At 43.5% G+C, this 25,212-nt stretch overlaps 1 protein-coding gene across 1 annotated transcript; it reads right to left on the bottom strand.

Moving 5' to 3' along the window:
- Positions 1-293: 293 nt before the first annotated feature.
- On the bottom strand, positions 294-12,957 carry KRT8 (keratin 8). The gene is made up of 9 exons (XM_077298035.1): positions 12,534-12,957; positions 8,151-8,359; positions 6,522-6,582; positions 6,342-6,437; positions 5,975-6,139; positions 5,179-5,304; positions 4,766-4,986; positions 3,321-3,376; positions 294-1,077 (listed from the first exon to the last, which is right to left on the bottom strand). Exons 1-9 carry the CDS (start codon positions 12,882-12,884, stop codon positions 854-856), a joined length of 1,509 nt encoding a protein of 502 aa, XP_077154150.1. The 5' UTR covers positions 12,885-12,957; the 3' UTR covers positions 294-853.
- Between the last annotated feature and the right edge of the window lie 12,255 nt (positions 12,958-25,212).

Genomic DNA, 25,212 nt, shown 5'->3' with positions numbered 1-25,212 from the left:
CCATGATTCTGTAAATTGGGGTGACATGCCCATCATTTGAGTGCACACGTCTGTCATCCCACTACTTAGCTCACTTTGGGTGCACAGCAGTTCAATTTGTCTCTGGCTTTTTTCTTGGAGATGCCATTAGAAGTGAAATTAATTAACAATCCACTATCTAGAATTTATTTTTAGGGTTTGACTAATCTAGCAATTAAAAGCACCCACTACCTCTCCAGAACCAAGTGCACCCCACCATCGACGAGCAGACCAAGGAGCTACAAAGCATATACATATTTTCCAGAAAATTTAGAGAAGTTTTAAAAACAAATAAATGTTTATTAACAAGAGTTTTCTTTAGAAGGTGCATGACAGGACGAGCACTTCCAGTATCCACCCAGCAAGGACGGATGATAAGGCACGTTGCAGGAGGGGTTAGTTAGCTCTCATATTGCAAACAGTTTGTTTTTAAGAATTGCACAGAAAGCAAAGAAAGAAAAAGAAAGATTGAGTAGACAGCACAGCTGAACCCACAGAAATCCAAGCCCACCTTGAGTTGAGCCCGCTGGGAAGGAATCAGTACAAGTTGCTGGGGATTACAAAACAGGCCATCCATACACGCGTCTATTACCTCCCATCATCCCACCTTCAGAAACAGGTAAACAGTAACATTTGGGAGAGCACCATTTATTGTCATTACTAATGTACCACCTCTTATGGCACTAGCTAGGGCAGCAGTTTCCAGGTTTCAAAATTTATTTATTTTTCTTAAGAGATCTACCCCAACAGTCCTGATTTCTTCTGCCTTTAAGAAGGCTCATCTGTGAACGAGTCCTGGTTGTGGGACAGCATTGTGCCGCTGTGATGAAGGTGCTCATGGTTTTGTAAAGACATCTGAAGATTCAGACAGTACTCTTCCATCTTTGGTCTCGACTGTCTTAACTACTATGCTGCGTTTGGTTCTAGATGTTTCCAGAGGACTGGAGCTACTGGAATATGAGTAACTGCCTCCATATCCACTGCCAATACCTCCACCGAATGCACTGGAAAGTCCACCGTATCCACTGGAAAGTCCACCGCTGTAGCCGCTGCTAACTCCTATAGGACAAAAATAAGAAAAAAAAGTTTTAAATGATTATAGGGGGATATAACTAAACTTAGTTTTTCTCTAATCAATTGTTTATTTTTTTTTTTTTATTGAATCCCACCACAGATAGGATTATTACTACAATGAAGAATAGACAGAATAGACCGCAACCCCTTCAAAATAATGCAATGGAGATGCTCAGCAGATCTTTGTCAGGAGAATTTTCTGTTCAAGGTAGACTTGAGGGTATGCAGCGCTAAACCAGCACTGGGCCCTTTAATTTTCAGGATCAGTGGGTGACTAGAGGTCCAAACCCAACAAACAATATGATCATAAGTCTTGTTCACACCTGAACAAGATGCCGGAAGGTTTCCAGACCCTGAAGTGACAAAATATGTGCACAGCAATATCATTTTTTACATTGCTGTACATTCACTTTTTGCTATGCTATTTCAGTATAGTTCCAGGTGAAATCTGCCTGAAAAAGCCTAAGAGTATTTACACACCATGTCTATGTCAACATAAGAGTTTCTATTAAGGCAGATGAATCTGACAAATTTTACAAGAAACCACTTCACAAAATGCTCCTTTTTTACAGTTTTGGAGAACTTTTATTTCCTAAAGTTGTTCTTAAAAAGTTTTGCAGGTTATTGTTATTCCCGCCTTCACCAAGTGATTTTCTCAACCACTTCAGGAAAATAGAAGAGCTGAACAGCAAAGTGTTTTTACCATAAAAATAAATAGGAACATTTTTCCAATCATTTTTTTATGAGGATTTTGGATCCACTCCAGAAGACTCCTGAAAAACTGTGTGAACATAGCCTAAAGGTACGCAAACATGGCTCTCGCATGCTGCATTGTAAATAGTAAAACCTCTTGTGAAAAAAAACAAAAGCATAAATTACCAGACTGCAGATATGAAAAAAAATTATATGGCTTAATTTACACTGTATTTTCATAAAAGCTCATCCCCAACACTCGTACTGTAATAGGAAGCGGCTTAAAATTTGCTGCACATTATTAACTGAAATGGAATCTATCAGTTCGATCAACTAAGGTCATAATAAACTGAATAAAATGATACCTTGATATCTGATGTCTTACTTTAGAGATATCTGTGTTTTTCTTGTATGTAAATGGCCTGGTAAGATCTATGTGCCGGACATAGATCTCATATAGACGGCTTAGGAGGGTTGATCCAAACAGACTTCCCTTAAACTGAGTCATTTTTTTTAAATGACTCCTCTGAATCTTCCAAGTGAGGTCTTGGCTGCATAGACTTTACTACATGCCTTTGACTTTATTATACAAGAACTGTTTGTACCAATACTTCTCATATTGACATTATTCTTCCCCTTTTACATGTTTTGCAAGTAGCGCACAGTGTGTAACCTGAACCTCTACATCTCGTGCCAGAGTACTTAAAGAGGTCTAGCAGTGAGAGGAACAATGGTCTTAACGGGAAAGTGAGGAAACACAATAGACATGTTGTTGTATGGAAAGACGATGACCTTGTGAACAGTGTGTTAAGGGCTCTGAATCATGGAATGGGTCTAAGTGAGTTGACATCTTCTATTCGCTGGACACTTGACTCTATACACTAATAGGAGGTCTGTATTAGAAAATGGATAGTTGTGCATTTGGTTGCAGTGTTACATGCTGACGAGATCATGACATTTCCATTCTTACTTACCTCGGTAATAACTACATAAGTTACAAATATACTAAAAAATGTTCACATTAAGGTTATCACGTATATAAAATAACTATACAAATATGGTGGTCCGTTAAAAACAAGTTATTGCCTATTCTGAGGATAACTTGCTGATTGGTGGGGGTCCAACTGATAGGACCTGAACCGATGGGGCGGTTCGTATGTGCGGCCACCACTTCATTCATTCACTCCCTTATGTGGCTGAAGAGCACTGCGCTCAAATGTTTCCAGTAGACCCATAGAGAGTGAAGGAAGAGGCAGGCAGGCATCCGACTTGCTGACCCATAGGATGAAAGTGCCCGGTCAGGATATAAAAATTCCTCGTTCGGCAGATCAGTGTGGGTCCCGGTGAAAAGACAGGATAGATCGTAGCTTGTTTTTAGTGGACAACCCCCTTTAATGTCGCATTATTGTATTACATTCAACCTACCCAAAGCCCAACCAACGTTTTACGTGGACAAACCATTTCAATTCCAGCTCATCATCAACATTACTATTTCTTTAGATAGCAGTTATGGACGGAGTCGAAAAATATATTACCTGAGTAGTTAGAAGTCTTGGTCTGAATACTGAGGTTCTGAATACCGGATTCCAACCTAAAACACAATTATGACCATGAATACACATCAGTTTATAGCAAACACATGAGTAGCAATGCTATAAAATGCATTTATCTAACCCCATTCATCAACGTTAGGGCTGACCCATTATTAACCCCCTAATGACCAAAGTATTTTGCACCTTTGGACGATGACTTCTCATAGTCCAAAAGCTGAAACATTTTTATTTTTCATGATATATACTTTCTAGAAAGTCACTGGTTATACGAGGGCTTCTCTTTATGCTGCATGCGTTGTATTATATGATGATGCTTTTTTGGGATAAATATAGTTTATAGATTATATTTTATAAATTTAATTTTTGGAAGTTTTTTAAGATTTATTTTTTAGATTTTAGCTTTTACCCTGTATGCCACACAGTGTAGATGACATGTTTATTTAATTCTACGGGTTAGCGCAATTTTATATATTGTTAGGTTTTATTGCTTTTATTATATAATTAAAATAATAACTTGTATTTGTGTCTCCACTTTCTTGTGGATGGAAGTGTGTGAGGGCTTGTTTTTGTGGGACAATTTGACATTTGCATTGGTATTATTTTAGGGTACTGGCGACTTTTTGAATGCCTTTTATTCCATTGTTTGCAAGTTAGGGTGAACAAAAGACAATTTTTCAATTTTTTTTTCTTAAGTACCTCAGCGTGTGGGATCTAGCATCCGACCATGACAAACATTCTCATTAAAGAATTGTGAGTTAACAGTGTGGGTCCTCTGTTCAAGATACTCGCCTACTGCACAAGAGTGGTTGCAAAGAGCATCTCTAAAGCCCACCACAGACACTAGATGGTTGTCAGCCGAACTCTAGTTATCCGATTGTTCAGTCATCAGCCATCTTGGCCAACTCTCCCAAATATGGGAGCACTCTATGAGAGAGCTAGTTCTAGACATCTCTGCTGGTGGCTCATCTCTAAGGAACAAAAGTATTAGTAGTCCAAAATCAGACATGCCTGATTCTTAACTTCTTTAAAAGTCAATTGTCCAAGACCCTCCTAAAAATTAGGCTGTGGGCCAAACCCGTTGATATCGGCATGTTTGTCTGAAATTAGTCCAATGTGTATAGGGGTCTTTACTTGGGAGGACCTGAACTACATAAATAACATTGATTTGTGTAATGCTGTATTTTCCCATTGGTGGGGCTGGAGAGAAATCAAACTCTTACTACAAGGTTTCACTACAGATTACGGTGGATCACTAGAGACCCCAGTAGAAAAACCCTTTGCAATCTGTTTATTCTCAAAAGTGCCCTTCTAACAAGTAGGAATTGTCCAAAGTGGAAAACTCTAGAATAAGGTTTGTATGGCGGAATTAATTTTTGCTAATGATAAGGAAGCAAAGACCCAAACTCACATAGGACACCATGGCTTACCTGCTCTCCTCTCCTTCCAGTAGTTTCCTGTAGGTGGCAATCTCAATATCCAGAGCCAGTTTGACATTCATCAGCTCCTGGTACTCTCTCAGTTGGCGAGCCATGTCCTGCTTGGCCTTCTGTAGGGCAGCCTCCAGTTCTGACAGTTTTGAGCGGGCATCTTTCAGTGCCAATTCTCCACGTTCTTCAGCCTCCGCTATCTGCGCTTCAAGGTTTGCACGCTGCAAGAATTAATATGAAAAGATCACATACATAGTTCAGATCTGTACAAGGTCTTCACACTTGCCATCAGTAATGACCTTCAACTGTTCTATTTGACTACAGAGTAATATTGTGGAAAGAATCCGACAATGAATGACACTATTATAGTATCCATTCCCAACCTGCCACATTGTCACATATGTTCAACCTACCTGTGCCTTAAGAGCGTCGATCTCAGACTGAAGCCGGGTGATGTAACGGTTGAGCTCACTAATCTCGGTTTTGGTGCTTTTCAGATCATCCCCATGCCGTCCAGCTGATGTCTGGAGTTCTTGGTACTGTTGGTAAAGACAATATGATAAGTGGAACATATTCACACACGACAACTAGATGGTGAATAGTCTTGATATACTGTGATCCAGCAGTGGAGAACACCTAGAGCCTCAATTCATCATTTATGGGGGGTTTTAAGTCATTTTCCTTATTTTTCTTGTGGTATTAGTTGACTTTTTTTGAACAAAGTCAAAAATGGTCTTTTTCTGCTGTCTTGAACTGTTTTTTTTCTTGCGACTTTTTAGCTCAAAAAGTCACACGTTTCACAAAAATTACACCAAAACACTGGCGAACTCAAAAATACATTAAGGGGGAACTGGGGAGGCGTTGCGCTAAATTTTGTGACTTTATAAAAAGTCAAAATTGATGAATCAAATGAAAACATCTGTAATCGCTTATCTACGCCCACAGAGCGTAAAACAGGAAGAAAAAATAGCATATAAAAAGTAGATTTTTTTAAAAAAAAAGGGGGGGTGCAAATAGAATAATTAACTGGGGGCAAAACAAAAACACAAAAACACAAAACTAGTCAAAAAAAAAAAAAAGCACAAAAGCAATGAATGTATTATATACACCAACTACAATGTTATGTCTATTGTTACATTGAATATATTGTATTTTACAAACTAGGAAAGTTTATGTATTTAATCCCTCATTGTCGTAGGACTGGCTTACCTTCAACTGGTACATGTTCTCCACCTCGACTCGGCTCTTGTTGGCGATATCTTCGTACTGAGCCTTCACTTCAGCGATGATGCTGTCCAGGTCGAGGTTACGGTTGTTGTCCATTTGTAGGACGACTGAAGTGTCGGAGATCTGAGACTGAAGCTCACGAAGCTCCTGCGTATGCAAACAGATAAAAAATAAATACATGATCAAAGGTGCACTTACGTGGGTAGATATCTGTCCATAAATGAGCATTGATCAAATGAGTGTCAATCGACTTGTATAGTTAAGACCCATTCACATGGCCCAATACACACTGTATGTACAGAACGATCTTTAACACTGCAGTTCTGACCCTCTATAGTTTGCATATTACCTCCTCATAAAGATGGCGCAGGAAGTTAATCTCGTCTGTCAGCCCCTCCAGCTTCGCTTCCAGCTGCACCTTGTTCATGTACGCCTCATCTACATCCTGCAGATAAAGAATCCATCATTTTAATCTAGGAATAGATTTATCTTTAAAAATCAATAACATTTTATGGCGAGAATTCCCCACCTTCTTCAATAGGACAAATTCATTCTCCATTTCGGTGCGTTTGTTGATTTCATCTTCATATCTGCAGAAAACAGAAATATTCTCCGTTAAGAAGAAGGCTTATATACAGATAAATTAAGTCAGGATGAGGAGAAGCTGTCACTTTAATCGAAAATGTTCCATTACATAAAAGTTGGCAGAACTTTCCTTAATATGTTTCCAGACATGCCATTCTCGGCCCCAGCTTCTGACTTGCCATTTATGGTTGTAAGACTTCTCTAATTTCATCAACCTTTCTAAAGGAGTCGCAAGCTCTTATTTATCTAGTATTTCCGAGTACATATGCATGCAGAAAGATAGACGGTGACAGATTATATCGCTATAAGTGGGGTATGAGATGTCTGAGGTCATTCTGGCTTCTAGAGAACATGCCCATAAAAAGAGAAGTTACTGGTATGTCCAGGGTGAGCCAAAAATGAGAAACCTGTTTGAATGCAGCTCTCCCCATACACACGAACATTCAGTTGAGTATTCATGGCTTGTAGATGAGCAGAGGTAAAAAATGCTGCCAGACTTATCTCCCCTGAAAACATAAGGATTTGATGTGTATATTTCAGATGCCTCATCCCTATATCCTCCAATGTTATTTGTTGGGGGAAAGTAGAGTTGTACAAAAAGACTCATCCTTTATCGAGTCCGATCCTCTTCACTTCTGCAGCCAGAATTCTGGGCCTGGTATCCTGGTCAACTCTGGCGCTTACTAGACCCCAAAGTGTCATGACATTTTATGTGGCCTAGACACTTGGCCTTTCACAAGGTCATAACATCAATCTTGTGGGGTCTAGTAAAAGCTAGAGGTGCCAAAGATGCTGGCCACAAAAGTGCAGATTGCCCTGGTCCAACTTCCACGAAGGACAGAAGTAGACACCTGACCAGGGAATGCAAATATTTTTACTCAACTCTAAGAAAGTTGTGAGACCACCCCAATACTTCTTATATGGTTGTCCAGTCCTGCTGAAAATGTCAGGTTCAGCCATCTTTTCTCTAATTTGAATGGGGTTCTACTAGTGACAAGCGAGAGTGCTCAAATAAGGTGTTATCCGAGCATGCTCGAATGCTAATAAAGTATCTTCGGTGTGCTCAAATGCTATGTTCGAGCCGCGTGGCTGAATGTCTCATGGCTAGCAATCCCTGCATGTGTTGTGGCTGTCAAACAGATGCGAGAGATGCAGCCACGGGGACTCGAACATAGTATTCGAGAACGACGATGCTCTCTTAGCATTTGAGCATGCTCGGATAGCACCGTATCTGAGCACTCTCGCTCATCACTAGGTCCAACGCACTGACAGACTCAAGTGGCTGGAGTTGGATCACCCATACAGTTTTCACCTGAATATGATGTTTTTCACTACCACACCTTTAAATTTACTGTGAAAACTTATGTTACATGCGGACGCCTTATCTTTTTGTACTATGAGCTATAACATCATGAAACCTAACATAGACCAATAATACTAAACAAGACTTCATATAGTGCAGGTTGTGCCATAAGTTGACAGAATGGACAAGATAAATGTAAAGCTTCTCGCTGTATAGAACTCAATGCATTGTTATCACTAGGCTGGAGGATGGTGACCTGGATGTACTCACTTGTTCTTGAAGTCCTCCACCAGACCCTGCATGTTTCCTAGCTCAGACTCCAGGCGGAACTTCTCCTGCCCCAGGGTGTCCAGCTGACGGCGCAGGTTGTTGATGTATGCTTCAAACATGCCGTCCATGTTACTGCGAGTCGTCTTCTGATTCTGGAGAAGGCTCCATTTAGTTTCAAGCATTTTGTTCTGTTGTTCTAGAAATCGTACCTATAATAAACGAGATAACATACAATCATCAAGATACACAAGGACCAATGAAGAAAACTTACAAAGACTGCAGTAGTTTCGGTTACTGGAATTCATACCCACCAAGGTTTATTCCTGCTGGGGTCTATTGAGAACACTGCCGAATTATGCCACAGTGTAACCATCTTGGTTTAATGTCCATTACTCTATATGTTTTGTTATGCCATCCATACTATAAGCTAAAAACTGAGTAAGTTGAATAAGTGTAATCGTATAATACCAATGCGTATTCCCATCTCAGAACGTGATGACAATCACTAGAATATACCATAACTTTAAGATCAGCAGAGATCCTTAGGGTTCACCACCAAGCCATCGAATTAAGGGTCTGGAGCACCAATTCCTCACTGAGGGTCCTTCACTGTCTTTCCCTTGGCCAGTTATGCAATGTTCTACTGCATATAAAGTGATGTGTTCTATTGATGGGTGAATTGATGAAATCTACTACTAAGTCCTAAGTCAAAGAGCCAGAAAAGTGGAACAATAACTTCAGACTCAGAAACAGGATGAGTCCTATTTAGGAGCCAAGTCTGCATGGAAATGGGTTATTCAGAATGAGGGCTCTTTTCCCGTTTCTAGCAAGTAGGAAGATGATCACGTGAAGGCCTTCAAATCGGTCATTTGAAGCTATATTTAGTAGATGACTAGTTTGGGACACTTCATCGTACAGATGATAGAAGATATTTTCAGGTCATGGGGAAAATGGCCAGCACACGGACCCAATGTTACGCTATGTTCTGGTGCACATAGAGACTATTCTTCATGTGACAAAAATTGCAACATGCGCAAAACAAATGTGCTCCTGCGCTATGCCAATAGGCACTTGGAGCCAGTTGCACCTGCACACGTGACCCGCCCAAGTTTTACAATGTCCGTTAGAACTTAGCCCAAAAGATGAGCAACAAGACTGATACTAGATGGTCATTGTTGCTTAGACTGTGCCTGCACGTGATGATTAGCTCGTTATTTCCTATATGGAGAGTATGTTCCTATGGGCCATTTTGGCAATTATTGGTATACATGTGAAAAATGATTCCCTTAGGCCAAGTTCAGTATTTGGTCAGTATTTTACCTCAGTATTTGTAAGCCAAAACCAGGAGTGGGTGATAAATACAGAAGTGGTGACGTGTTTCTATTATACTTTTCCTCTGATTGTCCCACTCCTGGTTTTGGCTTATAAATTCTGAGGTAAAAAACTCACCAAATACTGACTGTGTGCACATGGTCTTCGTGGCTGAATTGTTATGAAAGTAAAGTGACTTGTTTTCCAAACACTTTTTGGGCCAAGTTACTCTCTAAATATAAAAGCGAATATCACTGAAGACAGAAACTTGGTGAGGTAGCCCTGGCAGCCAAGAAAATGAGTGCAGCCCAAACACTAACAATGAGATGCCCCTGACTTCTCTGGCACAACATAACCAGTGAGGTGAATAAAGGAGGGAGACAGGTCTGGCCGCATTCTACTTGTGCCTCAGAAACAAAGAAATATTTCAGTTAGTTCATGTGTTCACTACTTTCCTGCTGTCTGCACTGCTGTGCGTCATACTCGGCTTGGGTCTGAATGGCGGCATTATCCTTACACTTGTGTACTTTGTGCTATAGACCTCATTCTTGGTGTACATGACAGTGTCCCGGGCATAGAAGGTGCGGGCGACGTTCATTGCCCTATAAGGTAATGTCTACAGGTAAGTATCTGCGCCCCTCCCTGGTATATACAGATAGGAAAGGAATTCCTGCAGAGCCAGATAAGCGCCATATAGTCATTGTAGTAAAACTGGAGTATATGCCAGCGCTTCTCCATATCCAAAATCTCACAATCAGACATTATAAGCCAAGGTGTTAGCCAGCGAGGCCAAGAGGCACACCGTACTGGAAGCCGCATCACTGTACGGTTTTGCCAATCGTAGGTGTAATGGCAGCCATGGTGATCTCTCGCCATATGGTGGCACACAGCTTTGTTTGGTGCTAGATACAGAGAAGTATATAATTACAGGTATTGGCTACTGCAATGGGCCCAGGGCTTGTGAGGAGACTGGAAACACTGTACGGCAATAACTCGCAATACGAGGAGATCTCGCCTAACTGGAAAGTAACCCGGCAAGGATTACGTTAGTAGATCCTGCATATCCCGGACAGCCTCTGCTGACAGCTTCAACACGCCGGAGGGAGGAAGAGATTATGAAACTATGCACCGTATTGGGAAGCTTTGGCACGATAATAGCTGCTCTGAATAAAGGACCCTTTTCTTTATTAAAAGTGGATATTATTACCAACTTTTGGATTTGGCATGGACTTTAGGAGTGGATTCCATACTGAAATCTGCATTAAATCGAAAGAGGATCTGCTTGTAATGCACACGACTGAACTACGTGCTACAGAAAAAAAAAAAAATCTAGACAATTTTTTGGGCATCACCACAGAAATACGTCGCAATGCAAGTTATTACTTTGCATTATGCATGGAAAAGCTGAATACTAGCCCATTAAATAGTAATGGGGCCGACACATGGGTAGATCTGTGGGGTACCCCAACAGCAGGTGCACCGCACAACTGGGATTTCTAACTGTGGAAATACATGACTGTGCCCTTACCCAACTTTTCTAGGAGACTGAAAAACTTGTCAAGTTTTCCTGGTTTTATGATAACGGCAATATTGTATCATCTTGGGAGAGGTCTATAATACACACACACACACCCATACATAATATATATTTTACACATACATATATGTGTATATATATATATATATATATATATATATATATATATATATATATATATATATATATATATATATACACATACACAAACATATATATTTATATACACACACGTATGTATATATATATACATATATATATATATATATATATATATATATATATATATATATATATATATACACACACACATATAATATATATTTTACACAAACATATATGCATGTATATTTATATACACACACGTACATATATGCATATATATTTATTTATATACACACATATATATTTTGCACACACACACATACATGTATATATAGACACATGCACCATTATGGAAATTGGAAAAGCATACAGGTTAAAGTCGATTCCTGCCAGAGTCAGTGGGAACTTTGCCCCATAGTGACTGCGATTATGGCATCTGATGCCAGGTAATACTACGCATGTTGAGATAAAGCGCTTACTATCTACACTGGGTGTAACCTAAACACCTAGTTCATAAAATATTAGAATAAGAGGTATCAGATAAATGAAATAAAAGGGCATGTTCTCTTTTTGGAAAAGCTGGGTGACAAAGGTCAACTGCACCCTCCATACTGTGTAACTAGAAGGCTTAACCATTTAGGTGCCTAGGAAAGCGGAGTAACGGTCGTGTTGGGCTGTAGTGGACGCCATGTTGATCGTCACCCTATGATGATACTGATATATACTTAGATCTGCGGAGGATCATGTTTTTATAGGGATAATAATGTGAACTATACTCAGACATAGAAAGGGACGATTCTATGCTACTTTTAACCCATTCACAGCCACATTGTGTGGAATTCTGTGCGTGCAGCTGATCATTCTGGAAGACTATTAGGGATAGGCGTGTATGATGTCTACCCAGGAGGTCAATGGCCACCACGTCTGGTATGTGGCGGTGTCCCAGCCGTGCGGAGGGCGCGTCTCTGGGTGGCACTGTGGTGTCGTCAGTTACATTAGTTCACCATCATAGTGAGTGCATGCAGGACGCACCTCCATACTGTTGGGTTCCCCATATAAATCGGAATAGAAGAAATCTCCGGCTTTGTTACACCAGAACCAGGTCTGTAACCATTGCTGGTAACACAAGTTGACCTATAGAACGGATTGTTCCTGGAGATTTCTTCTATTCTAGTTTTATTGAAGGGGATTTCTGTGGGTAAATTGCTATAATAAAACATTTTCTCTTTCCTCTCCCTTATGTCTTGTTATCTATGTTTAGAAAATATTATTAAAAAAGTAAATAAATGATAATATTTTAAAAAGAGACAAATAGAAGCATTACATAACTGGAAAAGTGAGGAGTTGCTACAAGCTCCTGCCCCAGGTATGGCACCCGGCCAGAAGTGACAGAGCTGGGGGGCATCAGGGGCCAGGGACTTCTCACTCACCTTGTCAATGAATGAAGCGAACTTGTTGTTGAGGGTCTTGATCTGCTCCTTCTCCTGGGTCCTCACTTGCTGGATGGTGGGGTCGATCTCCAGGTTCAGAGGGGCCAGCAGGCTCTGGTTCACGCTGACCTGGGTGATGCCAGCTGAGCCCGCACCTGCACCTCCATAGCCAGTCCTGTAGCCGCTGCCAAACCTGGATCCTCCTCCATAGCTGGAGCCCAGGGAGAAGGACGCGGTGCTGGCCCTGCTGCCGGCCGGGGCTCCGCTGTACGAGTAGCTGCTGAAGCCGGCGGAACGGGGCGCGGCGCTGCTGGACGTGCGGTAGGTCACTTTGCTCATCTTGATGGACATGTTGGCTGCGGCTGCTGGTGGCGGATGCGCTGGAGAGAGCAGGAGAAGAGCGGAGTCACCGATGTGCTGAGCCGGGAGCGCCGGGGCTTATATACGGCGCCGGCCAGCAGGGGGGGCCACTCTCCGCACCTGAGTGGCTGGGCCGCTGGAGGCGGGAGTGGGACGGTCACCTGCCACCGCCTGGCACGTCCCTCCTCTGCCCTGCTGCTGGTAGCTGGGTGTGTGGGGGCAACCGAGACCCAAATAAACAAAAATGGAGCTATGTCTCAATGCAATCTGCTTTCCTTTCTGCTTTTAGAAACTATAGTTTTATACTTGTATCTGGGAAAGTAGGGTGATCCCATCCCAAAGAGGGGCAGTATGTCACCCCATTCAAGTCTCATCTACTCCCAAATACCTAACTAGAAATGTTCAATTTGCCAAACACGTGATTGAACAATGACTGAGAATCCTAAAGTGGTCCTGAAAGTAGTGACATCCTGTCCGCCAGTTACCTGACCGCTGCCACCAATCACTGGCCATAGCAGTCACTTGTTGCACATGTGTCGCAGCAAGGGGCAGAACTTCAATAGGTGCAGGGTTTGCAATCGCACCCGAGCCCTGGAGCCTAAGGACCAGTATATGAAAAGACCAATACAATTAAAGACCTTCAATAATTGGGGGCCCTAGTGGAGCTTTTGCAATGGGGCCCATGAGCTTCAAGTTAAATCACTGTTCACAGCTGAAAATGTTGAGAATAATGATTGGCTGCAGAGGTCAGGTGACTGAGGACCACAAGCTCCGTAATGCGGAGCAGTGGGGGAGCCAAGGGTAAGTAATCCTATTTTATTTTTTAGAGCATTCCCTCTTTTGTCCAAATTGTCCAGGACATTCCTTCCATTCTTTGGCTTATTTATTTTTTAGTTATTTATTTTACTCACTGATATAGCGCCATTAATTCCGCAGCGCTTTACAGACATTATCATCACTGTCCCCAATGGGGCTCGCAATCTAAATTCCCTATCAGTCTTTGGAATGTGGGAGGAACCCGGAGGAAACCCACACAAACAGGGGGAGAACATGCAAACGCCTTGCAGATGTTGTCCAAGGTGGGATTTGAACCCAGGAGGACCCCAACACTGCAAGGCTAACCACTGAGCCACCGTGCCACTCCTTATAGAGGAAGGTCCTGAGTGGTTATAGCTAGGAAGACGTCCTAGCACAGGGGGGTGATTGTATGTGACTATAGGACGTGTAAGTCATTGGTTGGCTAGAAAGCATGGCTAGGTTGAAGATGAGAGCTACCCTTACTTGCCAATTCTTCCCGAACAGTTAAGATGCTCTGCGGAAAAAGATAGACCTCCAGGATTTCTGGTAGAGTTCCTGAGGTTTGGTCTTATCCAGAATTCTTTGTTAAGGGAGGTGCAGACAACTAGATTCTCTAATCTGAGAGAATCGGCCAATTAGGCCAATCACACTTTGATCAGAGTGTCAGCATAATGTGATCCGATTTTGATGACTGAGGAGAATATGGAGAAAAAAATGTCTACTTCTTCTCCATTCTGACAGTCCATGGAAATCGGACTGCACAAAAATGTCATCTAATTGCAGTCTGATGTTTCCCACACAATCATTGACTTGTATGGCCGAGTGCGGTCTGAATATGGCATGACCCCATAGACTAACACTGGTCTGAGTTTAGTACGATGTTTTGTCTGATTGCACGCAAAGCAAAAATACGCTATTATTTCAGTACTGGCGTGGTGCTACTAATCTAATTCCCTGCCCCTCCTCTTATACTTACCTGCCACCGTCTCCACCTATCGGCCCCGCTCACGTCGGCATCCAGCAGTTTGTAACCTGCCAGTTTGCTCCAGTTTTTCATGGAGGTCACTTTTCAATGCAAGTCTATGAGGGCCTCTTTCTGGCTCACATACACATGCAATGAGAGCTTGTGACCGTCCGTTACCCCTGACTTCCGGTCAGCCAGAAGTTGCAATCACAAGATGACGGAACGGGGACAGAGTCGGGAAGAGCTGAAGACGGCGGGTGGTGAGCATAATATTAGGAGCAGGGTCTTAGGTTAGTAGCACCAGTAGCTGGAATAAAAAAAATGCTGGATAGCAGTTTTAAAGGGGTAGTGATATAAAAGACATATCCCCTAAATCTTTGGTAGGTTTCCCACTTGACAGAGGAGGAGACAAGGTGGAGAGGTGGCCCAGCTTCTGTGTGGTTCTTCTCGTCTGCATACCTCCCAACCATCCCGGATCCAGCGGGACTGTCCCGAATTTGACAGTCAGCCCCGCGATCCCGGGCGGGACATTAGTTGTCCCGCACTGGTTGGGAGGTGTGTAATATCACCCGGTCAGCTCCCTGAGCCCCTGCACCCGTCCCGCAGAGAACTGCAGCATATTGGCTGCTCTGTGCGCACAGGCTCAGGACCTGTGATGAAGTCACAGGATGGGAGGAGTCAGGGGGTCACATGATCGGGAGGACCTCCGTGTACAGGACTCTGCTGGTTGTCATGACGCTGGAAGGTAAGCATATGTGTGAGGTCAGGAGGTGTTTACAGTGTGGATGTAGCAGTGCCGTGTGTGTACAAGGTGTATGGATCGGAGCAGCGTGTGAAAGGTGTATGGAGCAGAGTCGTGTGTGTAAGACGAGTACGGAGCCGTGTGTACGAGGTGTGCGGAGCAGAGCCATGTGTGTACAAGGTATACAGAGCGGAGCAGCGTGTGCAATGTGTACGGAGCGGAGCCGTGTGTGTACGAGGTGTACGGAGTGGAGCCGTGTGTGTGCGAGGTGTACGGAGCGGAGCAGCGTGTGTACGAGGTGTGCGGAGCAGAGCCATGTGTGTACAAGGTATACAGAGCGGAGCAGCGTGTGCAATGTGTACGGAGCGGAGCCGTGTGTACGAGGTGTACAGAGTGGAGCCGTGTGTGTATGAGGTGTACGGAGCGGAGCCGCATGTGCTAGGTGTATGGAGCGCAGTCGTGTGTGTACGAGGTGTATGGAGCGGAGCCACATGTGCAAGGTGTATGGAGCGCAGTCGTGTGTATACGAGGTGTATGGAGCGGAGCCACATGTGCAAGGTGTATGGAGCGCAGTCGTGTGTGTATGAGGTGTACGGAGCGGAGCTGTGTGTGTACGAGGTGTACGGAGCGGAGCCGCATGTGCTAGGTGTATGGAGCGCAGTCGTGTGTGTACGAGGTGTATGGAGCGGAGCCGCATGTGCAAGGTGTATGGAGCGCAGTCTGTTATGACCCCAGTGGACAGGGTCTCAGAGGAACGTGTAAGTCTGCGAGATTCAAAAATCCAGCTCATAGGGCTGTGGTAACTGGGTTGACCAAATAGCTACTCCTAACGCCAACACTAGAAGTAGCCGGGGATCATGCCTACGGTGATCGCTAGATGACTCGCGCCAGCCGGAGAATCTAACTACCCCTAGGAGAAGAAAACAAAGACCTCTCTTGCCTCCAGAGAAAGGGACCCCAAAGCAAGATACAAGCCCCCCACAAATAATAACGGTGAGGTAAGAGGAAATGACAAACACAGAAATGAACCAGGTTCAGCAAAGAGAGGCCAGCTTACTAATAGCAGAATATAGCAAGATAACTTATCTGGTCAACAAAAACCCTATAAAAATCCACGCTGGAGATTCAAGAACCCCCGAACCGTCTAACGGTCCGGGGGGAGAACACCAGCCCCCTAGAGCTTCCAGCAAAGGTCAGGATACAGATTGGAACAAGCTGGACAAAAATACCAAACAAAACAAAAGCAAAAAGCAAAAAAGCAGACTTAGCTTGAAATACAGGAACCAGGATCATAGGACAAGAGCACAACAGATTAGCTCTGATTTCAACGATGCCAGGCATTGAACTGAAGGTCCAGGGAGCTTATATAGCAACGCCCCTGAACTAACGGCCCAGGTGAGGATATAGGAAAAGACAGAAGCTCCAGAGTCAAATCACTAATGACCACTAGAGGGAGCAAAAAGCAAAATCACAACAGCAGTCATGTGTGTATGAGGTGTACGGAGCGGAGCTGTGTGTGTACGAGGTGTACGGAGCGGAGCCGCATGTGCAAGGTGTATGGAGCGCAGTCGTGTGTGTACGACGTGTATGGAGCAGAGCCATGTGTGTATGAGGTGTACAGAGTGGAGCCGTGTGTGTACGAGATGTATGGAGAGGAGCCATGTGTGTATGAGGTGTACGGAGCGGAGCCGTGTGTGTATAAGGTGTATGGAGTGGAGCCGTGTGTGTACGAAGTGTATGGAGTGGAGCCGTGTGTGTACAAGGTGTATGGGGAGGAGCCGTGTGTCTATGAGGTGTACGGAGCGGAGCCGTGTGTGTACGGAGCGGAGCCGCATGTGCAAGGTGTATGGAGCGGAGTCGTGTGTGTACGAGGTGTATGGAGCGGAGTCGCATGTGTACGAGGTGTACGGAGCGGACGCTGGCTGTGTCGGATCGGAGCAGATATTGCTCCTCGCTCTGACACTGACTGGCACAGGAGACACGGAGGTCTTTATCAGTGGCGTATCACAGCTGCAGCGACGTGAGCAGTCAGCGGCGCAGCTGGATGACACCATTCAGCGCCGTGGGAGTGGAAGCTGCCGGCTGCTGCGAGGGAGCGCGGTGAAAGGTGTCTGTGTGTAGTGATGGAGAAGGCAATGATGGGGGTGGGGTAACCATGTGTGGCCATTATACTGCACCCATCATTGTGTGGGGCCATTATACTGTATGGAGCATCGTGAGGGGCCATTATACTGTACCCAGCATTATGTGTGGCCATTATACTATACCCAGCATCGTGTGGGGCCATTATACTGTACAAAGCATCATGTGGCGCCATTATACTGTATGGACCATCACGTGGGGCAAGTATACTGTACGCAGCATCATGTGGGGCCATTATACAGTATGGAGCATAATGTGGCCAATGGCCATTGTACAGTATGGAGCGTCATGTGTGGCCATTATACAGTATGGAGCGTCATGTGTGGCCATTATACAGTATGAAGCGTCATGTGTGGCCATGATACAGTATGGAGCATCATGTGGGGCAAGTATACTGTACGCTGCATCATGTGGGGCCATTATACAGTATGGAGCATAATGTGGCCAATGGCCATTGTACAGTATGGAGCATAATGTGGCCAATGGCCATTGTACAGTATGCAGCGTCGTGTGTGGCCATTGTACACTATGGAGCGTCGTGTGGCCATTGTACAGTATGGAGCGTCGTGTGTGTGGCCATTATACAGTATGGAGCGTTGTGTGTGGCCATTGTACAGTATGGAACGTCGTGTGTGGCCATTGTACAGTATGGAGCGTCGTGTGTGGCCATTGTACACTATGGAGCGTTGTGTGTGGCCATTGTACAGTATGGAGCGTCGTGTGTGGCCATTGTACAGTATGGAGCATCGTGTGTGGCCATTGTACAGTATGGAGCGTCGTGTGTGGCCATTGTACAGTATGGAGCGTCGTGTGTGGCCATTGTACAGTATGGAGCGTCATGTGTGGCCATTGTACAGTATGGAGCGTCGTGTGTGGCCATTGTACAGTATGGAGCGTCGTGTGTGGCCATTGTACAGTATGGAGCGTCGTGTGTGGCCATTGTACAGTATGGAGCGTCGTGTGTGGCCATTGTACAGTATGGAGCGTCGTGTGTGGCCATTGTACAGTAGGGAGCGTCGTGGGTGGCCATTGTACACTATGGAGCGTCGTGTGTGGCCATTGTACAGTATGGAGCATCGTGTGTGGCTATTGTACAGTATGGAGCGTCGTGTGTGGCCATTATACAGTATGGAGCGTTGTGTGTGGCCATTGTACAGTATGGAGCATCGTGTGTGGCCATTGTACACTATGGAGCGTCGTGTGTGGCCATTGTACACTATGGAGCGTCGTGTGTGGCCATATGTTTTTTGTTCATAATTATTGTTTATGAAACATTGTGATCAGAAGTGCTAAATGGGTGGGGGTTGGGGCGTGGCTAGTTGTGAAATGGGTGTGGTCAGAGGTGTGGCCTAAAATTTGCTGACTTTGTCCCTCTTTCCCTTCCTCGAAAGTTGGGAGGTATGCTATAGATGTCTGTTTCCCTGTCACCCATAAACTGTAATTAAGATGTTTGCGCCCCCTCTTCTCTGTGTGCAGAAGGGTTTTTGGTGATCACTAATCTTTTGAGGTCAGTCTTCCGCTACTATGGCGGCAACCAATCAGATTTAGAGCATATGCTGTCAACATGCCAAAAATGTTTCAGATGGGAATATGTGTAAACTCTATAAACTCTATTACGTCTTTGGAACTGACACAACCGGACAGTGAGGCTCAAGGATCAGAAAAATTTGCACACCGCAGGTTTCCTGGAAGTTTGGTCCCACTGAGGAATGTCCTCAGGTTGGCCTAGCGTCCCTTAGCGGTTCTTCACAGCAGGACACGTTCCGTTATGTCATAACGTTGCTTTATTCACCTGCTCCGGGATACGCAGAGCTCTATGAGATATGTGCATGTCATCTACTAAGAGCTCCGAATTATATACCTGTCAGCAAAACAAGCTGAAAAATGTGTTATCTGGGGAAAAGGCCTGTAGGCAGCAATTCATTAGTGAAGGTCCCGTGGAAAGGCGGAGAGCGGAAGGCGCGAGAGACATGGGTGTTGCTGGGCGTAACAGGCACACGTCCTGCATACCTGCCCTGGAGCAGGCAGTACACCTGTCACACACCAAACACCTGTTTACTATGGGATCTCAGCTACTTGTAGCCTTTAGTCCTCTATTTGAAGTGGACTTTCTATTTTAACCCTTTCTATTCATTACTTAGAAATGACAAAGAGAAGAATCAGCATCTGCTTTAATGGTTCTATTAGAAGACAATTTGTTACATGTTGCTTTTGCTAAAAAATTTGCAACTTTTTTTGCGATTTTACACCATTCTCGCCACTTTAAAAAAAAAAAAAAAGGGTGTGGTTATCTATGCAAATAGGGTTTAGGCTACTTGCCGAGGAGAGAATATGGTCGATTATGCAAATCACACTCTGATCAAACATTGATCAGAGTTTGATCAGAGTGTGATCATAGTGTGAGCCGATTTTTCCTGATGAGGAGAAAATGGAGAAAAAACCTCCAGGGTCATCGTGTCCAGCTCCCTGCTCAATGCAGGATTCACAAACCCATCTCAGACATATGTCTGTCCAGCCTCTGTATGAAGACTTCCATTGAAGGAGAACTCACCACCTCTTGTGGCAGCCTGTTCCACTCATTGATCCCCCTCACTGTCAAAAAGTTTTTTCTAATATCTAATCTGTGTCCTCTTCCTTTCAGTTTCATTCCTTTGCTTCACATGTTTCCATGTGCAAATGAGAGTAATGATGATCCCTCTACAGTGTGACAGCCCCTCAGATATTTGTAGACAGCTATTAAGTCTCGTCTTAGCCTTCTATTTTTGCAAGCTAAACATTCCCAGATCCTTTAACTGTTCCTCGTAGGACATAGTTTACAATCCGCTCACCATCCTGGTCGCTCTTCTCTGAACTTGCGTCAGTTTTTCAATGTCTTTTTTAAAATGTGGTGCCCAAAACTGGGCACAGTATTCCAGTCAGTTGATATGGGACTGCACTCAGATGTCATCCGAGTGCAGTTCAATGCTTTCCACACACACACATTTACTTGCATTGTTAAATATGATCCGAATATTGGATCAAACTCAGGCATAAAACGATTTTTTCCTCAGACCAGATTGGTCCAAGGAAAAAGCCTGGACTGTGCACAGCCTGATAGAATAACATCAGTCCCACTGCGATCTGATGTTTTGTCGCGTTCGGACCTAAAATACAGCCATGTGTAGGAGCCCTAAATCAGATTATGAATTATAAACTCACAATGCAAATACAAGTAATTTAGCAATTAACTGGTCATTAAAATTTCAGCTATTTGGGGGTTATTAATTCTTTTCCTTTTTTATTTTTTTACATCTTGTTGTCTTGGAGACCGATCCCCACTGCCAGACATCAGAATATGTGCAGTGCTCACAAGCTCTTTTCTATTGAGCTTTTAAAGGGAATCTGTCACCTACTTTTTCTAATACAGTATAAGCTGCGGCCACCGCCATCAGGGCTTATCTACATCATTCTGTAATGCTGTAGATAAGCCCCCGATGTCACCTGAAAGATAAGAAAAACAAGTTAGATCATACTCACCCAGGGGCGGTCCCGGTGCGGTCCGGTCCGATGGGTGTTGTGGTCCGGGTCCGGCACCTCCCATCTTCATGCGATGACGTCCTCTTCTTTGTTTCCTGTCGCGGCTCCTGCGCAGGCGTACTTTATCTGACCTGTTGAGGGCAGCGCAAAGTACTGCAGTGCGCAGTCGCTGGGCTTCTTGGACCTTTCCCGGCGCCTACGATCCAGTTTTTCATCAAACACTGATGAACTATTATATTTTCAGGATGAATATTCCTAAAAAAAAATCCCTTTGGAGCCCTCTTATGTATTATGACCTTCAAACCCCAAAAAAGGTTCCTCCATACCCTGACTCAATGCGCTTTACAGCATGTTGTGATCATGATTTCTTGTTTCCATTGTACACAGAGGCCTTTTGAAAACCCACTCACGCTGTGATGTTTTGCCAAACTCCTGATACCAGCTTAATAGTTCATGGCCTTTAAACCCATCAATTGCCTCGTTTGATCCACTTTCTAAAACACAACGTTTAACATCTGTAGGCACCAGGTTTCCATAGATCTTTTAGGACTCACTAATGACTGACCAAGTCCGTGACATTTGTGATGTAAGACCCCTTATTCTAACCAGCTGAAGCTTACTACACCGGATTAATCATGCGTTTTTCTTTCCATTTAAGACTGCAAGATATTTGTTCTTGATGAATTAAACTAGATACATCTTAATCTGAGCAGAAACCTTCTCTCTGCTGGATATGCTTTCCTCCTGAAGTGCTCAGGCGGGTGAGGACACAGAAGGCCCTCAATGCTGTTACAAGTAGAAGACGTTCCCTTATTACCGTAACTTGTCTTGTTTTGCAATGAGCAGTGGCCTGCTGAGATCTGGCATAAGAACTTTTACTTTGGCCTTAACTGGAACCATTCCCAGCTCGGATTTTAGCAAATGGAACTAATTCCCCTGAGAAACTCCAAAAATGTATTGTTTTATTAGTTCATAGCTATTTTTACATGACATTTTCCTAAGGGTTTGAACTGGTGTCTATGTTGGAGATTTGCTACTGTCTAAGACCATTCTTGTAATATTTGCTCAGTACTGTTACATTGTAGTAGGCTCCGATAGCTAGGGACTCAAATTGATGAGGACTGGACATACCTGAAAGAGGCGATAGATCTGTTGTTCATGTGCTGCCTTGGGGCGCACCAGAAACCAACGACTCATGCGAAAAAAGAAACCAACAACAGAGGAGGTCAAACAGGTATAGTCAGCGTGATCTGGTCCGACTTGATGTGTATCACTTGACCATGATGATAACTTCTCACTCCTTTCCAGATCTCAGCAATGCAGTGAAGAAAAAAATGTTTTAATCAGCACCTGTGCGAATTTGAGGTGTTATATAGAGCTCAAAATTACAGCTTCAAAAATGTTACCTATAGCAGATCAAGCCTAAAGGGAATCTGTCAGGTCACTTTTGCGTACCACACGAATAGTATCCTGAAATATTGCTTGGGCAGTTCTTTTAGGATATGTAACTTTTATTTTTGTACATTGCCCCATTGTGTTACTGTAGGCCCTGGAAAATGTATAGTCGCATGCCGGCAAGTCAAGCATATGTAAATACGAAATGGATATTCACCCCTACCCTGCCTATAATCCTGCCTACCCCTCTATGCCGGCGTAAGTGATTCAATCAGACATATTACTCACCGGAGGATTGCATCGCAATCCTTGGACTGGCCCTCTGCTCTCTTGACCTGAGTGTGACAGATGCAGGTCAGGAGAGCAAACAGCCAGTCCAAGGATTGCGATGTGATCCTCGGGAGAGTAAAACGGTCATCTGATTGAATCACTGACACCAGCACAGAAGGGTTGGCAGGATTATGGGCAGGAGTAGGGGTGAAGATCCATTTCGCATTTACATATGCTTGACTTGCTGGCGTGCAACTATACATTTGTCGAGGGCTTACAGGAGCACAACGGGGCAACACACAGCAATAAAAGTTGGGCAGCCCTTTCAGGATACTATTAATATACTTCACAAAAATGACCTGGCCATCAGCCATCTAGGACAGGCTAACAAAAATTCAATGAACTAAAATTCTTATTTGTGAAATAAGAGGATGATTTAGAAGCCTTGTAAACAAGGAAAGCATTACATCGCCCCGTATAAACAGAAGATGTGCTAACTAGGGATGAGCGGACCCGTGGAAGGTCGTGTTCTGCTACCCGACCTGGACTTTATTCTAAAGTTCGGTTCACGTACCAGACCTGTACCTGAACTTCAACCAGAACCTAAACACCATTGAAAAAAATAGGAACCCAAAGTTTTGAGCTGGAAAATTCTTCTTTCTCTCTCATTTCCCCTTGAACTCTGAACATTGCAACAAACTTCCAGGAGAAGTCGTCTTCTTAAATTAGCACCTGTCTGGTACGAACCCCGAACTTTTAAGTTCGGGTTCACTCCTCTCTAGTGCTAACAATAACCTGGTATTTTTTGTGCACAGAACAATTTTATTAATGATTGCTCTCTGTACATTCTGGTTGGCCTTTCTAAACATGCCAGTAAATGAGTGATGATCAGTGGTCATGTGATGGGCCTGATTGTCCTTGTAAAAGGTTCATAAATTGTTGGGCCCCAAAAGTAACTTGCTGCTCCCTTGCTCATTGCTCTCATGACCCTATAGCTTAAAGAGGTTGTCCGTTCTTTTGCTAACAGTCTGCAGTCACTCTGTGTGACAACAGGCTTCTGAATCCTTACTGTGTATGCACTGCACACTGTCAGGATTCTCCGATGTTGGCAGTGAGAGCTGGTGGTCACGTGACTATAAGAATCTGATTTGCAAATTCTGACTAGAATCTAAGAGAATTGAACAAGGCCCCACACGTCTAGTTGGAATGTGGCTGGAAGTATGCAAATCTCATATTTCAAGTTACGCGACTGCCCGCTCTCACCACCGACACTGGAGAATCCTGACAGCATGCAACGCACACATTGTGAGGATTCAGAGGTCTGCAGTCACATAGAGTAACTGCAGCTCTCTATGACTGCAGCTCTCTATCAGAAGACCAAGAAACCCCTATAACTGATAGCAGATCAAATTTAAAGAATAAAAGAATTATGTGGTCTCAAAATAAAATATAGTCAAGGCCAACATCTGTCCAAACCTTTCACCCATATGCAATGTCTGAGGCACAGCCCATTAAATACAGCAATACTGTGAATATGTTGTGAAACACGTCTAGGAATATGGGCATAAATTATGCATGTTAGTTTTCCTATTGTCACGCTTCACTAAAAATATGTAGTTGTGCAAACAAGGAACATGTGAAGATCTCATCCTAGTACCTGTTAATACTCATCTGTGCGACTATTACAAATGAATATGGAGAAAAAAAACCATAGTGTATTATGATATACTTGTTTACTGCCAGATGCTAACAGAGCTAGAAACAGCTGATCGGAGGGGTTACCTGATGTTAGACCCCCCATCAATCTAATATTGATAAATTATCATAAATATAAATATCATAGTAGTGGAGAACCCCCTTAATATAAGGCATTTTCTTTATGCTCATTTTTTTCATTGGTGGAAAGTCATCTGTACTTCATGATCCTTCTGCCCTTGCTGTGCTAGATATCGGCTCCCTATGTACTCACTTCTTTGTAAGGTAATAGACTTGTGAATACATATACCGTAAGTCAGATAGAAGAGGCAGAGATTCAGGGGTAAGGAGGACACATCTTAGATCAATCATAAGGCAGGAGTTGTGTCTATGACAACCTTAGTCCTGCTGCAGGCACTGTAGTGAAGCTGCAGTCACACATCTCAGTTCTGCCCTGATGGAGCTGGGCTAAAAAGCAACCCAGCAGCAAGTTCTGATAGCAATAAGTAGCAGGTAATTATCACCTATAGGTGCTGATATAATTCTTGAATCCAAGAATATTCCCCATTCACAGTAAATCTTGCAAAAGAGGAGGAATTAAAATATAAAACGTACATTGTTTCATTAATCAAGTTAAATCGGATCTGTAACCAGATTTCAAAATACAAACTGCATACATTATTAAACAGATGTGTTATACCTGGTGAGTTAGGTGTACTTACTTTGTAAATCTATGTAAGAATGTTTGTATAAGCAATCTGAAAGCTTCTTTGTCTATTTTTACTCCTTACTCGACA

Source organism: Ranitomeya variabilis, chromosome 3, assembly GCF_051348905.1.
Source record: "Ranitomeya variabilis isolate aRanVar5 chromosome 3, aRanVar5.hap1, whole genome shotgun sequence".
NCBI lineage: Eukaryota > Metazoa > Chordata > Amphibia > Anura > Dendrobatidae > Ranitomeya > Ranitomeya variabilis.
The sequence above is the reverse complement of the archived record's forward strand: the minus strand, read 5'-3'. Positions and strand labels throughout refer to the sequence as shown.